A 13,570-nucleotide genomic window follows, 5' to 3' on the forward strand; every position below is an offset into this window, starting at 1 on the left:
TACCGAGCAGTAAATTATCCATCAGGGCAGGGTAGAATTAAATATATTGCTAGATACCGGAAGTGTATCCGATTTATTTGAAACGCTGTTGTATTCATTCATCGATTCTGCTATTGAAATTACTGTCCCCTCGATATTGACTCTTTTCCTGTATGACCATATATCATTTCGGCTTCCTGCGATATAGAAGCAGATACGCCGACTGTCAATTGGTTTTGTCATTAGAGGATAGATACTATGCTTTGCAACTGAACAACAGCACCTACCACTGTACCTTTTTCTATGGATACACCCCGTGGCACGAGTTTTGGGAGAATACTGTAATAAGCGTTCATGCAGCATTTCATTGATATACTCGGATAACGAAGAAGTCAGTTTGATTCATCGTAGTAGTGAGTGCTCAATTTATCTGTCCGTATGAAACATCACTCATAACATGATAGCTGCCAAACGTAAGCTGCAGTGACAGTTTGATTCACGATAAGAAGTCATTATGTCATCCATCTACAGTGCCCTGGCAAAATTCTCTGTGATCCCGATAAATTGATTGACTTCCTTAATGTCTTTTCCATCTTTCAGTTCATTTTTCTCGGGAGATGAAGAGATGATAATAAATAAATTACAAGGAAGCAAAAATCATGACTTGTAAAAGAATTATTTAGGTAATATCGCCTCTTTTTTCATGTCTAGAAAGACGATGCATCTTCCATCCATTTTTTTCTCTTCATCGCACATCCATTTCTTTTTTCTTTTCTTCGCAAATCCATCCATCGCGATACATATTTTCATTGCTTATTTTATTACATTTGCTCAAACCCAATTGCTTGCACTGTACGTGTACTCAGGATGACCACAACTGTGATATAAGCGACTGAACCTCCACAAATAGCTTGCACGCCGCAAATCGTTTTTTTGTGGCCTACAATGAAACTTCTTGAAATGGAAATGTATTTGTGCTCAAGTGTCTTCCTTACTTTTTTGATGTTATGCCGAATCACTCACTTGTTGTGTGTGCTTCTATAGTTTAAAACTTTGAACAAAGCCCATGCCTTGGCGGTGTGCGGTGGCGGCTCCCACAGTGTGGTGAAAACAGTTTTCTAAGTGACAATAAAGAAGAGTACGCTTGGCTTGTCTAATGCATCCAATTTTTTTTTTTTTGGTATGCCGTTGTCCTTTGGTTTCTTCTCTTATCTGATTAATTTAACAACATTAGCTCGCCTGTTTTCCAAAATTTGATTTGTAAAATTTTTTTATCAATTAAACTGCACAGTTGGAGACATACAGTAGCATCGACTTATGGTACTCACCATTCAACACCCTTCTTGTTAAATTAATCCCCAATTATGCATTGCGTAAACGCTCGACAAGACGCTGAAGAATTCAGTGTCAGGGCCTAAAAATTGGCGGTCTGGAACCCGTGGTTTGTTCAGCCGCGATTTCTGTTATTAACAAGCCGTACACCCGCTGTGCAATGGATGCCGCCTGCCACCGGAGGCCGCCCTCTTACATTGAGCGACTTTCGTCAGACAAAAAGCCTAACGCATACACGGCATAACCTGGGCGAGAACTCCTGATGGACTTTGGTATATTAATGACAACCTTATGGCAATACCATGCAACGTGAGTTGTTTCTGAGCACGCACAAAGTAGCACTGGTTCCCCACCCCCCCTCAGTTCCACCCCGCCCAGGCTATGATCGATCAAGAAAGATGTGTGGGTATGTTGGGTATTTAAAAAAAATGAGTCAGTAAGCTCTTTGGTTGATTCAATTTTCGTCAAGATATTTTACCTTTGTTATTTGAGTTTTCAATAGCCATTGATCCTTTGACATGACTTGGATTATATGACATTAAAATTTTTTTTTGAATTGGTATATGTTCATTACATCATAGCAAAGGAAAAGAAATTGGACTTGCCTTTGAACCAAATGGTGTACCGGAAAAAAAAGATGATACGGACCGCCAGGTAAGCTTCTTCTTCGAGCGGTAAATAAAATTGCTTCCAGGGACAGTTAAGCGATGGATCGGTGGTGTCGGCTTGAGCAGGCAAAAAATATTGACGTGGTCAGAAGTGACGGTAATTTCGAGTTGTAATCCAGATATCGAGAGTCCCCCGAATAAAAAGAAAGAAAAACAAATATAGTATATGATGATAAAAAAAACAATGGTCGCGTCAGTAAAAACCTCCTAAAAAGCCCTGTGGAAGAAAAAAGAGGAAAAGACTGCGAAAAGAATATGTACATGAAATATAAAATACAAAATACAAACTATGAACTATGAACTATGAACTACAGAATACAATAATCGGGAAGACATCTCGAATATCATATCATGAGAAGCAGTCCAAAGGAGAGGAACATGAAGAGGACACGTAAGCGTTTCCGATGAAAAAGAGAGTCACACCACCGACGATGGCCTTTGAGTCATCCAGTTTCGCCAGATGGATGGATGGATGGATGAATGGCGAGAGAAAAGTCAACTTGTAGTATCCAGAACTTGTCAGGCGAAAAGAAAACGGAGAAAACCGGAAGCTGGAAGAAGGGATGGAAAAAAAAAGAGAGGTAAGTCTATTTTGCCGGAGCAAAATCGATGGTGACACGCGACGCTTGAGAATGGTAGTCGATTTAACCAAGTTAGATACACGGGATAAGAATGGTCTGGATGATGGATGCGGATGGGATCTTGATACAATGATACCGAGAGTTTTTCAGGTAAACAGAAAGGGAGAGAGAAAATCAAAAGAAAAAGATAAAATTGAAGACAAAAATATATGATTTCCCATGGATGAAACAATAGTCACCCTTCTGATGCATGAATTCATAGATCGAAGCACGTCTGCTTATGTATTATTCTATTCATTGAAAATTGAAAGAGAATGAAAGGACATATACAGTATAACTGACAAAAAAAAACAAATCAAATGATGCTACAGAAGAACGCCAGTCGTATCATCAACCACTTTTCTTCAAAAAGAGCTCTACTCACATTTTCATTCGAAAGATGACGATGTCCTATTTTACCACACTGGTGCAAACGGCATCTTGCTGCTGATTGTTTCGCCTATTATTGTGAAAGTGGGCAGCGAGGCATGGTTGAAAGATAAAAAAAAAGGTTTATCAGGTCCTGATAACTTAGTGTAGATCATGTGATTTACAAATTGCTAATTTCCCGAAGATTTAATTGTTGAGACAAGTCGCAAGTAGCGCGTGTTGATCTTAAAGATTACAAAGTTCTGCTCTTTCGGTCTGTAGTTTGTTGTTGCTCTGAGGGAAGCGAGAATAGTAGCTGAAAAGATGGTTTGGAATGGGATGCTGCGTTTGCAATATTCAAACTTCGTCATCGAATTTGTGTTTCCCAAGTTCTCGCATAATGGTGTTCTCTCAACTCTAATATTTTGTCAATAAGCTTTCATTCAGGTTTTATGCGACCATTGATTTTTCAATGAGATTAGTCGATGTGCGCATAAATCTTTGCGCATTCAATGGGCAACAGAGTAACACAGTCTCTTTTCCTTTTTCCCAGAGGTGCTGATCCGCCTGACCACACCGCCACATAATGATCATTTTCTTCAGGGGAACAACAGTTTGTATGCAAAGTAGTAACGGAAATAGCCAGAAATCATATAATATTAAATGGAAGAACAAAATAGATATTATAAGAGAAAATAATCATGACTTGGAAAAATATAGCATAAGGATGAAAGCAAAAGGAGCATAAGGAAAAAAAGCACACAGTAAGACATACAGGAACATAAATACATAAGTGAGGAAACAAAATAGGACATATTATATTGATGATCTTGAAGAGCAAGTTGCCATTCGTTGTCATTTGAGAGCAGTTCGAGTCGCCGTGCTGCAGCCTGGAAAGTTGGCATGATGACGCCGTTAATTGTGCGAAGATCTTGGAAACTTTGCGCACCTGGGATGTTATACAACATCATCCTTAAAACATATTTTTCGGATTGCCTTGGCAACACAGTGTACATCCGGCCGATCGTACCGCCAAAGCGTCGTTGATGTCTTCTCCATGTTCGTGTTCTTTGGTGGTATACGTATTGCGATGGGAAATCAGGGTAAAGGTAGGCTCGGGCTTGGGGATCTGTTCTGTTTTTGGCAAACCATGCTGTCAAAGCTGTGTCATGAGCACGTTCTGCCACTATTTGACGATTCTCATCTTCGGAAAATTGCACCATTTGCTCATTTTCCAAATGGATGGCCAAGCGTTGAGTATTGGGATATTCAGAGTGCATAGGAAATGAAAGTAACCGATGAACGCTTTCTGCAGCCGAAGAACAGGTTTTTTGTTACACAGGTGTGCCCAATCAAATGTATTGTTTTGCCTTTTAGCCAATCAGAGACCGTGCACATGAGTTAACTGCATAACCCCCAAAAATTTTTTAATATACAGTATCAATATCAATCAAATATCAATATCAATTATCGCTGCAGAGCATCTCACATAATCGTTCGGCCGATGATTACAACGTTGACCAAGAAGACCTTAACGTATACTTCATGCTATTGTGAGGAAAACATTTATATGCTATGTAAGGAACTGAAGCGCATAGCACCTAATGAATTGGAGAATTGCACCGTTGTTTTCATCAGCAATTCGAATCGATCCGTACGTTGCTCTTTTCAATGCTCTCTTTAATGATTCTGATGGCGCGACCTTGGGCAGATTCCGATGTGGATGCAGGCTTCTTCAGTGAATGGGTCTCCTGTTATATGGGTATGTAGCGCACTTTATTGAGTTACTTTTTGACTCACTTTACCGAAGGATTACCATGTCATTCTTATGTACCATGATTATGCTGCATCCTCGTCGTGCATTTATGATTTTGATACTCGACTGCCATTCCCATGTGATACTGCAAGATATATTAAAGCAAGCTTTCGTCCGGAACTGCAACTAAAGGATGAATTCATAAGGTAAACTTTGCTCAATAGCTTGTATCATGGTATTGTATTCTCAAGTCACTTTACAGATACTTCAGAATGGTTCCTGCAGCAACTTATCTAGCTTATTTTGCATCAGATCGAAGTCACATGGTGAGGATCCAGAACTTATTGAATTGACGATCTGTAAAAGGATGAAATAATGATAGTGGCATATAGTTGACGACTTCAGGTGTATATATTAAGCCTCCACCAACATATATACCAATTGCTACCAAAGGTAAATAAATAAAAACGGGTACGATGATTTATAACTTACTGACAGGTTATCCTCAGAAAATATCATGACTCTTCCTCAATTTATCAATATGGAGCATTATAAAAATAGTGAACAATATGGAACTGTCATCTCTGAATTTCAGTTTTTTAGTTTAATTTCTTAGTTCTTATTACTGAAGTTGGCGAAATCAAGATGGAAAATGAGGTACAAGCTCTCAGAGCCGCGCTTTATTTTTCTTTTCTAGTAAAGGATATAATGATAACAAGCCGTACACCCGCTGTGCAATGGATGCCACCTGCTACTGGACGCCACCCCCTTACATTGAGCGACATTCGTCAGACAAAAGCCTAATGCATACGGCATAACCTGGGCGAGACTCTTGATGGAACTTTGGCATATTAATTTCAATACAGTGACTCAAAAAAACGGCGCACAATATGCAATTTTTTGCCGTTTATACATTCTTCTCAAGATCTGAACCTGAAATTTAGCCTGAATAAACTTTGTATAGTTTTTTAAATACATGCCAAATTTCATGCAAATCCAACCGTTGGTTCCTGAGTTACGTGCGCTTGAAGTCAGCCGGTCGGTGCGCCGTTTTTTTGACTTTGCCAAAAAATCGCCGAAACAATTAGCGACCACAAAACGTATTAAATAGTAGCTCAACATCTGATGACGGGAACAATGTCAAACTTTAATAGAATATACTAGAAATAGTTGTGAATAACTACGAAAAAATATGGTGTCATTTTATTGAAAAATGACTGAGATATAGGCGAAACAAAACGATCGGTTAATTTCCGGACGATAAAAAGATACCGTTTTGCTGTACCTCTTGTATTGTTTTCTCGACAACTGCTGATTCAATATACTCCAATTTTTTTTGCATGCTTGTAGTTGTGATGGTAACATTCATGTAAAGTTTCAGATTTTTAGGTGCAGTAGATCATTAGAAACCAATCTTAGAAGAAAAATTACATATGAATTTTCACCTTTGTAAGGTGAGTACTGATTATTTTTTTCCCACCAGTGTCACTTTATTCATGCACTCCGACTTTAGTACAAAAAAAGGGCGTTGTTAGGCGACCTTTTATCCTTTCGACTGCATTCTGATTTTGCAATTACCCTCATCTGCGCTCTAAGTAGCACTCATCACGATTTTGAATTGAATTACCAACTTGTCAGCAATCTCTTCTACCACCCGCCAGAATATTCAGGCTCGTTTGAACTCTGGGGAGTTTATTCGGTCTATTTCAAGACAACTTGGGATCTCTCGACGCTCAATTGGTCGCATTGCTAAGCAATTTCGCATCAGCACTGATGCTCCACATGGGCGGCCATCGGTAATTACCACTAATCTCGGCCGCATCATACTGCGCAAGTTCAGTTCTGGTGAATACAATACCGCTGCTCATGCTTCTAGGGAGCTACAGGCGGATGGTTATCATGTATCTGCTGAAATCGTCCGTAACCATCTTAAAAACTCTGGTTATCAGTCTCGCAAAAAACCTGACGCACTTCCTCTGACAGTTAATCGTACGAAAACTCGTCTTGCCTTCGCCAAAAATTATCAGCACTGGACGGTAGATGATTGGGAACGAGTGATCTTCAGTGACGAAACCAAGGTGAACCGATTGGGATGGAAAGGAATGGACCTGGTATAAGAATGGGGAGCCTTTCCGCGATCATAATGTCATTATGTATGCAAGCATGGTCGTGGTAATATTATGCTTTGGAGCTGTATCACTGCTGAGGGCCCTGGCTACATTACAAAAATTGATGGTGGCATGGATTCTACACTTTATTGTCGAATCCTAGAGGAAGATTTGGGCAAGACATTATCACATTATGGCTTGACTCTTCAGGACATCATATTCCAACATGATAATGATCCTAAACACTCCTCAAAATTAACCAGACAGTGGCTGCAGGAACATGATGTTGATGTGCTAGAATGGCCTCTTTATTCACCTGACCTCAATCCTATTGAAAACTTGTGGTATTATTTGAAAGCTCAGCTTTCTACATATGATACAGCCCCCACTATCATTGGTGAACTATGGCGTCGAACTTCTCACATTTGGTATACAAAAGTAACCAAGGAAATGTGTATAAAACACTTGAATCTATGCCACGACGTCTGCAGGCGGTTATCCAAGCCAAAGGAGGTGAAACAAAATGGTAATAAACCATGAAAAGTAAGTTTTTTAAGCTTCATTTTATTGCGTTCATGTTAAGAATCTTAACATCTGTAGTTCTATGCATGCTTTTAAGCTGCTTTTCTGTATGTATTATAACAAATATGTAGACAATGTATGGTGAATATGGAAATGATCTGATCATTAGTTATAGAGATACTGATTTATTTTTTATATAAAATTAAGGTCGCCACGATTTTTCATTTTTTTCGGAAACCGACCGATCGTTTTGTTTCGCCTATATCTCAGTCATTTTTCAATAAAATGACACCATATTTTTTCGTAGTTATTCACAACTATTTCTAGTATATTCTATTAAAGTTTGACATTGTTCCCGTCATCAGATGTTGAGCTACTATTTAATACGTTTTGTGGTCGCTAATTGTTTCGGCGATTTTTTGGCAAAGTCAAAAAAACGGCGCACCGACCGGCTGACTTCAAGCGCACGTAACTCAGGAACCAACGGTTGGATTTGCATGAAATTTGGCATGTATTTAAAAAACTATACAAAGTTTATTCAGGCTAAATTTCAGGTTCAGATCTTGAGAAGAATGTATAAACGGCAAAAAATTGCATATTGTGCGCCGTTTTTTTGAGTCACTGTACAAAGTATTAAATAAAAAATATTCACATCTGTCAAAAGGGTTCGCATGTGTGATATAGATGGATAGAGACGTTGAGTACGGTGAGACTGTTGTTTATTCTCGAAAGAGATGATCTCTTTAGTATCTGGTATTCAAGATAACAAGCCGTACACCCGCTGTGCAATGGATGCCACCTGCTACTGGATGCCGCACTCTTACATTGAGCGACATTCGTCAGACAAAAGCCTAACGCAATACGGCATAACCTGGGCGAGACTCTTGATGGAACTTTGGTATATTAATGTCAATATTCTGGCATACCATGAAACACTTTTAATGAACAAAGCAGCACTTATTGACCCCCTCCGTTCTGTCCCGCCCAAGGTTATGATAGATCTACAAAGATGTGTGGGAATGTTGGGTATTTAAAAAAAATGAGTTAGTAAGCTCTTTGGTTGATTCAAATTTCGTTGAGATATTTTACCTTTGATGTTTGATGCAGCAGATACCGAGGGCTTCCCGACCAAAATAAAGAAAGGATACAAATATAAAAAAAAAAGTAAATACAATAGGTGCGTCTGTAAAAACCCCCTAAAAACTCTGTGGGAAAAAAAAGGAGGAAAAGACTGCAAGAAGACTATTCACTAAAATACAAAATACATACTACAACTACAAAATAAAATGGTCGGGAAGAAATATCGAAGGCGATACCACGGGCAGCAATCCATATGAGAGGAACCTGGGGAGGACGTGTCAGCGTTTCCTGATGAAAAAGAGAGACACACCACCGACGATGCCTTTGACGACAAAAACTGGATTGGCCACAATCTGGTGCCCGAACAAAGTAGAAAGATTTGGAGGGATGGATGACTTGCCAAGCGAAAAGAAAACCGGAGAGAAAACCAAAAGCTAAAGAAGGGGTAGAGAAAAAAGAACGTGAGTTTTTTCTTGTCGAAAAACGAATAGTCACATCACACAAAAGGTACCTTTTTGATAATACTCGACTTGACCGGTTACAGATAGACGCCGGATACACCATAGTCTGGATGATGGATGATGGATGTGGATACGGGTGAGGATGCAATGATAGTGAGGGCTTTTCAGGTAAACGGAAAGAGGGAGAAAACCAAAGGAAAAAGAAAAAATTGAAGACAAAATGAATGAGTTCCCATGGATGAAACAATAGTCACTCTGCCAATGCAAGAATGATGATCAGGTCAACCACATGGGCCAAAAAGTGGAACATTTGCGGTTGGTTTACCTTTAAATCAAACATTGTGCCGAAAGAAAATATGTATACGGACCACACGTAAGCTTCTTCTTCGATGCGGAAAAGAAAATTGCTTGCAGAAACAGTTAAGCGGCGGAATATTTTTGGGGCGGTGGTGTCAGCTTGAGCAGGGCCAAGATATTGATGTGGTCAGAAGTGCCGGTAATTTCGAGCTGGAGGCCAGATATCGATAGTTTTCCCGAGTAAAAATAAAAGAAAATAAAACTTGCGTCAGTAAAAATCTCACAAAAAACCCTGTGGCGAAAAAAAGAGGGAAGACTGCGAAAAGAATACTTACATGAAAGACGATATCAAGAGTAGGAATCCAAATGAGGGCAACATGAGGAGGACGCGTCAGCGTTTCCCGATGAGAAAGAGAGCCACACGACCGAAGATGTCCTTTGACGACAAAAACCGGATTGGCCACAATCTGGTGCCCGAACAAAGTAGAAAGGTTTTGGAGGGATGAATGGCTTGAATGGCTTGCCAGGCAAAAGAAAACCGGAGAGAAAACCAAAAGCTAAAGACAGAATAGAGAAAAAGGACAGGTAAATTTTTTCTTGTCGAAAAACGGATAGTCGTATCACACAAAAGGTACCTTTTTTCATAATAATCGAATCGACTGGATCAGATACATGCCATAGTCTGGATGATGGATGATGGATGCAATGATAGTGAGGGATTTCCAGGCAAACAGAAGAGATGCAAAACTAAAGAAGAAGAAAAAATTCGGACAAAAATATGTGATTTTCCATGGATGAAACAATAGTCCCCTCACTGATGCATGAATGATGAGCTACACAGATCGAAGCATATCTGCTCCATGTATCATTCGATTACTGAAGAGAATGAAAGGGCATATACAGTATAACTGACAGATAACCCAAATTAAATGATGCTACAAAACACCAGATCGTCGTATCGTCAATCACCTTTCTTCAAAAAAGAGCTCCACTCACATTTTATGTGAACGGCGACGATGCTCTGTTTGACTACAACTGGCGCAAACGGCATCTTGCTGCTGATTGTTTCGCCTATTATCGTGAAAGTGGGCAGCGAGGCATGGTTGAAAGATGAAAAAAAAGGTTTAACAGGTCTTGATAACTTAGTGTAGATCATGTGATTTACAAAATCGCTAATTTTTCAAAGATTTTAATTATATAGACTAGTAGCGCCTGTTGATCTTAAAGATCACAGAGTTATGCTCTTTCGGTCTGTAGTTTGTTGTTAATCTGAGGCTAGTGGGAATAGTAGCTGATTAAAGATGCGTTTGGAATGGGATGCTCCATTTGCAGTATTCAGAACTCCGCACTCGAATTTGTGTATCCAAAGGTCTCGCTTGATGGTACTCTAATCTTTTGTCAATAAGCGGTTGATTTTCGGTAAGATTTAGTTGATGTGCGCATAAATCTTTGCGTATTCAATGGACAACAGAGTAGTACAGTCTCTTTTTCTTTTTTCCCGGGGGTCTTGCCTCCCCCCTGACCTACCGCCACATAGCGATCATTTTCTTCATCCACGACAGAGGAACAACAATATGTACACAAAGTTAGGAACAGAAATAGTCAGACATCGATATGTTATTAAATGGAGAGACAAAAATAGATAATAGAAAAAATCGTACTTGGGGAAACATAGCATAAGGATAAATTCAAAAGGAACATAAGGACAAAAAGCATACAGTAAAACATAAAGGTGAAGAATAACTTGAAAAATCATAGCAAAGGATGAAATCAAAGGAGCATAAGACAAAATACATACAGTAAAATATAAAGGAATAATAAAAACAACAACATAAGGGTAAAGACGCCACCAGGACCATCAACAAAGAGCAATCGGGCTGATTCGTTGCTTCCATGCGTGACACTCTGGAGAATTGCGTGGTATACGGCATGTTGATAACGGTTTAGGTACTCGTGTGTTTGGGGAACATTGGCAACATTTGCGATGAGATCGAATTGTTCTCTTACCAGTCTGGGCTGACGGCAAAGTGTGCTTCTGCCAATTTCTTGGCGATCAGGAAGAACAAAGCGATCGTAATTCAGCAGTGAAGATTGGCGGTTCAGATGCTCTTCAATGTCCAGCAAAGCGCGATCGTACACGATTTGGGGCGGCTCAATTTGATGATCATTGTCTTGATTTTGATTGCTCCAAAAATGATATAGTCTTCTGCCAAATGCTGGCGGAACTGCATCCAAAGCGCAAACGGGTCAGGAGCTTGACATCTTCTGTCATTGTCGGCATGATACATTGCTGCTGCAGCACGATCGTGGCCTTTGTAAACATACTTGTACAGGTATTTGACGCTTCCAGAGAAGTACAGATTTCGCCGTTAATGTGAGCGTTATATCTTGCACAGAGGTATCGATTGTGGGGAACAACCCATCTATGTCCAACTGGACATGGTTCTTGACCACAAAATCACCATTGTTGCGACGACGGTATAACGGGTAACCACTGTGATCTTCGATAGTAGCTTCACTGAAGGAGCGCGGGTAACGCTTTTTACATGAGCCGTCTTCCATGCAGGGAGACCTCGGATGCGTTGTTCCACACGGACCGTGCATCATACATCTGCTGACGGTGTCGTAGAGATCAGGAAATCTCTCTCTGTCCGGAAGTTCGGCACACACGATACGATCATAGTCATCAAGTGTTCTCGGCTTATCGTCCGGATGTAGCACCAAAAGTAAATGAAGATGCGGTAAGCCTCGCTTCTGAAACTCCACCGTGTGTACATGGGCAACGACTCTTCCCAAAACATGATTCTTCGTTAGATCTTCCATCAGAGCTTTACGCTTCATATTGAAAACTCGCGCACAAAGATCGGGCCGATCAACAACGGTTTGGAGAGGAGCCAGCTCGTCCTGTATTTCCTTCCACTGAGGATTGCAAGTGAAAGTGATGAATAGATCGGGATGCCCGCATCGACGTACGATGCTCATTGAATCATGGTAAAGCTGGCGCATGTGCCTGGGGCTGCCAATGAAAGTGGATGGCAAGATCACTCGTTGCCCGACGCTCTGAAGGTCATTGTCACCCAGCTCTACTGCATCTACGACACCTCGATACAGATCTGTTCGCAGATTCGTCTGGTTGAGCCGTAGGTATGTCAGCCGATTCTGCTCCATTTTTGCATACATGTCCACTATGTACTGCTGGAACAGGCGTCCAAACAAATGGAGATCATGGCCGTTATCGCGTACCATGAGACGATAGCTGTACCACTGCATCACTGTAATGGTTCGACCGTTCGGGGAGCGTGCGTGGATATTCCAACCGAGGTCACCTTGTGGAAACATCAAGACGTACTGGAGAGCATCATAGTGCTGATTTATCTCGCTGATACGTTGAAGCCCATGGCTTCTCGATCGGAGCACAATATCGCGGCTACTATCAGGTGTAATGGTGCTATCGACCAAAATTACTCCAATTTCGCTTGCGGTGGGTGCGTTGTATCGGCGGGCATCGGGAGTGTTTTCCGCGCATATCAGCAATCGCACGTCTACAGCTCCATCCGACTCACGTAAAACTTGGGCCATCGACAGCAACAGTGGAACAAACGGGTTAATTTCCATCAGCAGATCTTGGAGAATTAGCAGTGTTGCATTTTGCAAATAGGGCGTCAAAGCGTTTCGGTGTGCCAACTGGGTGTCAGAGTCGTAAATATACAGTTGAGCAAATGCAGGAGTATGGTTGTCCGTTGGCGGAAGCAGGCCACCGATCCGATGATAGATGCCTCCTTGGATGCGATAGCAGTAAGCTTCACTGCGATTGTTGGCCACTGACTCGTCAATTTGAGCACCTAGGGAAGTGAAACTGAGATTCGTGTTGTAGCCGCGGATGTGTTCACGGAAATCTCTTCCTTCTTCAGTGTTGCTGCGAAGGAGACGCGCGATTGTTGGAGATGTAGGCTCCAAAGGCGGAAGCACAATGGAACCTTGGGCACAGCAGAACTGGAATTGTGGATTCGAGATGGATCCAGACATGCGCTCTTTGAGCCACATGTGTGCCTGGCAGAAATTGCAGACAACATTCATGCGACCCAAGGTATGTCTACTGGGGAGTTCTGATTCATCAGACTCTGCGTTACCAACAGGTGCAGGTAATCTATAGCTGTGTTCTCCAGCGTCATTTTCGTTTGCTTCTCTCATAGCCAGCCTCGCTGGATTCAATGGGCAAGCTGGAATAAAGAAAGGAATTGGACCTAGATAATAAAACAATACAGCGTGGTTTAACTAAACAAATCATATAATAACACGGTCCGCTCATGCATAAAAGGAAGTGCAGATCATGAGCAACTCCAAGTGACCGGTTTTTACAACACGTAAATCATGTGAT

General features: G+C 40.9%; 3 protein-coding genes across 3 annotated transcripts; 2 read left to right on the plus strand and 1 right to left on the minus strand.

The window, feature by feature from the left end:
- Window positions 1-4,419: 4,419 nt before the first annotated feature.
- Window positions 4,420-5,540, plus strand: BYT42DRAFT_590516 (N-terminal glutamine amidase-domain-containing protein). The gene is made up of 6 exons (XM_051570498.1): window positions 4,420-4,622; window positions 4,680-4,730; window positions 4,779-4,930; window positions 4,987-5,050; window positions 5,117-5,177; window positions 5,234-5,540. The coding sequence occupies exons 1-6, from the start codon at window positions 4,473-4,475 to the stop codon at window positions 5,338-5,340; spliced, it is 585 nt and encodes a 194-aa protein (XP_051418271.1). The 5' UTR covers window positions 4,420-4,472; the 3' UTR covers window positions 5,341-5,540.
- A 2,564-nt stretch (window positions 5,541-8,104) lies between these two features.
- BYT42DRAFT_170501 (uncharacterized protein) lies at window positions 8,105-8,517 on the plus strand. The gene has a single exon (XM_051562361.1). It carries the CDS (start codon window positions 8,143-8,145, stop codon window positions 8,386-8,388), a length of 246 nt encoding a protein of 81 aa, XP_051418272.1. The 5' UTR covers window positions 8,105-8,142; the 3' UTR covers window positions 8,389-8,517.
- A 167-nt stretch (window positions 8,518-8,684) lies between these two features.
- On the minus strand, window positions 8,685-8,964 carry BYT42DRAFT_590526 (uncharacterized protein; the record flags this gene model as incomplete). Its single annotated transcript, XM_051570499.1, is given in 3 exon segments — window positions 8,685-8,785; window positions 8,796-8,868; window positions 8,946-8,964. Coding segments are annotated over 3 exon segments (165 nt in total), but the record flags the coding sequence as incomplete, so codon positions are not given.
- Between the last annotated feature and the right edge of the window lie 4,606 nt (window positions 8,965-13,570).

Source organism: Radiomyces spectabilis (assembly GCF_025331425.1).
Source record: "Radiomyces spectabilis strain NRRL 2753 chromosome Unknown BYT42scaffold_19, whole genome shotgun sequence".
NCBI classification, from domain to species: domain Eukaryota; kingdom Fungi; phylum Mucoromycota; class Mucoromycetes; order Mucorales; family Radiomycetaceae; genus Radiomyces; species Radiomyces spectabilis.

Coding starts and splice junctions, on each gene's coding strand:
- BYT42DRAFT_590516 (XM_051570498.1), top strand. CDS start 4,473: ATGATTACAACGTTGACCAAGAAGACCTTAACGTATACTTCATGCTAT. Junction 4,731..4,778: donor ATGGGTCTCCTGTTATATGG/GTATGTAGCGCA, acceptor ACTTTACCGAAG/GATTACCATGTCATTCTTAT. Junction 5,051..5,116: donor CATCAGATCGAAGTCACATG/GTGAGGATCCAG, acceptor AGTGGCATATAG/TTGACGACTTCAGGTGTATA.
- BYT42DRAFT_170501 (XM_051562361.1), top strand. CDS start 8,143: ATGGATGCCACCTGCTACTGGATGCCGCACTCTTACATTGAGCGACAT.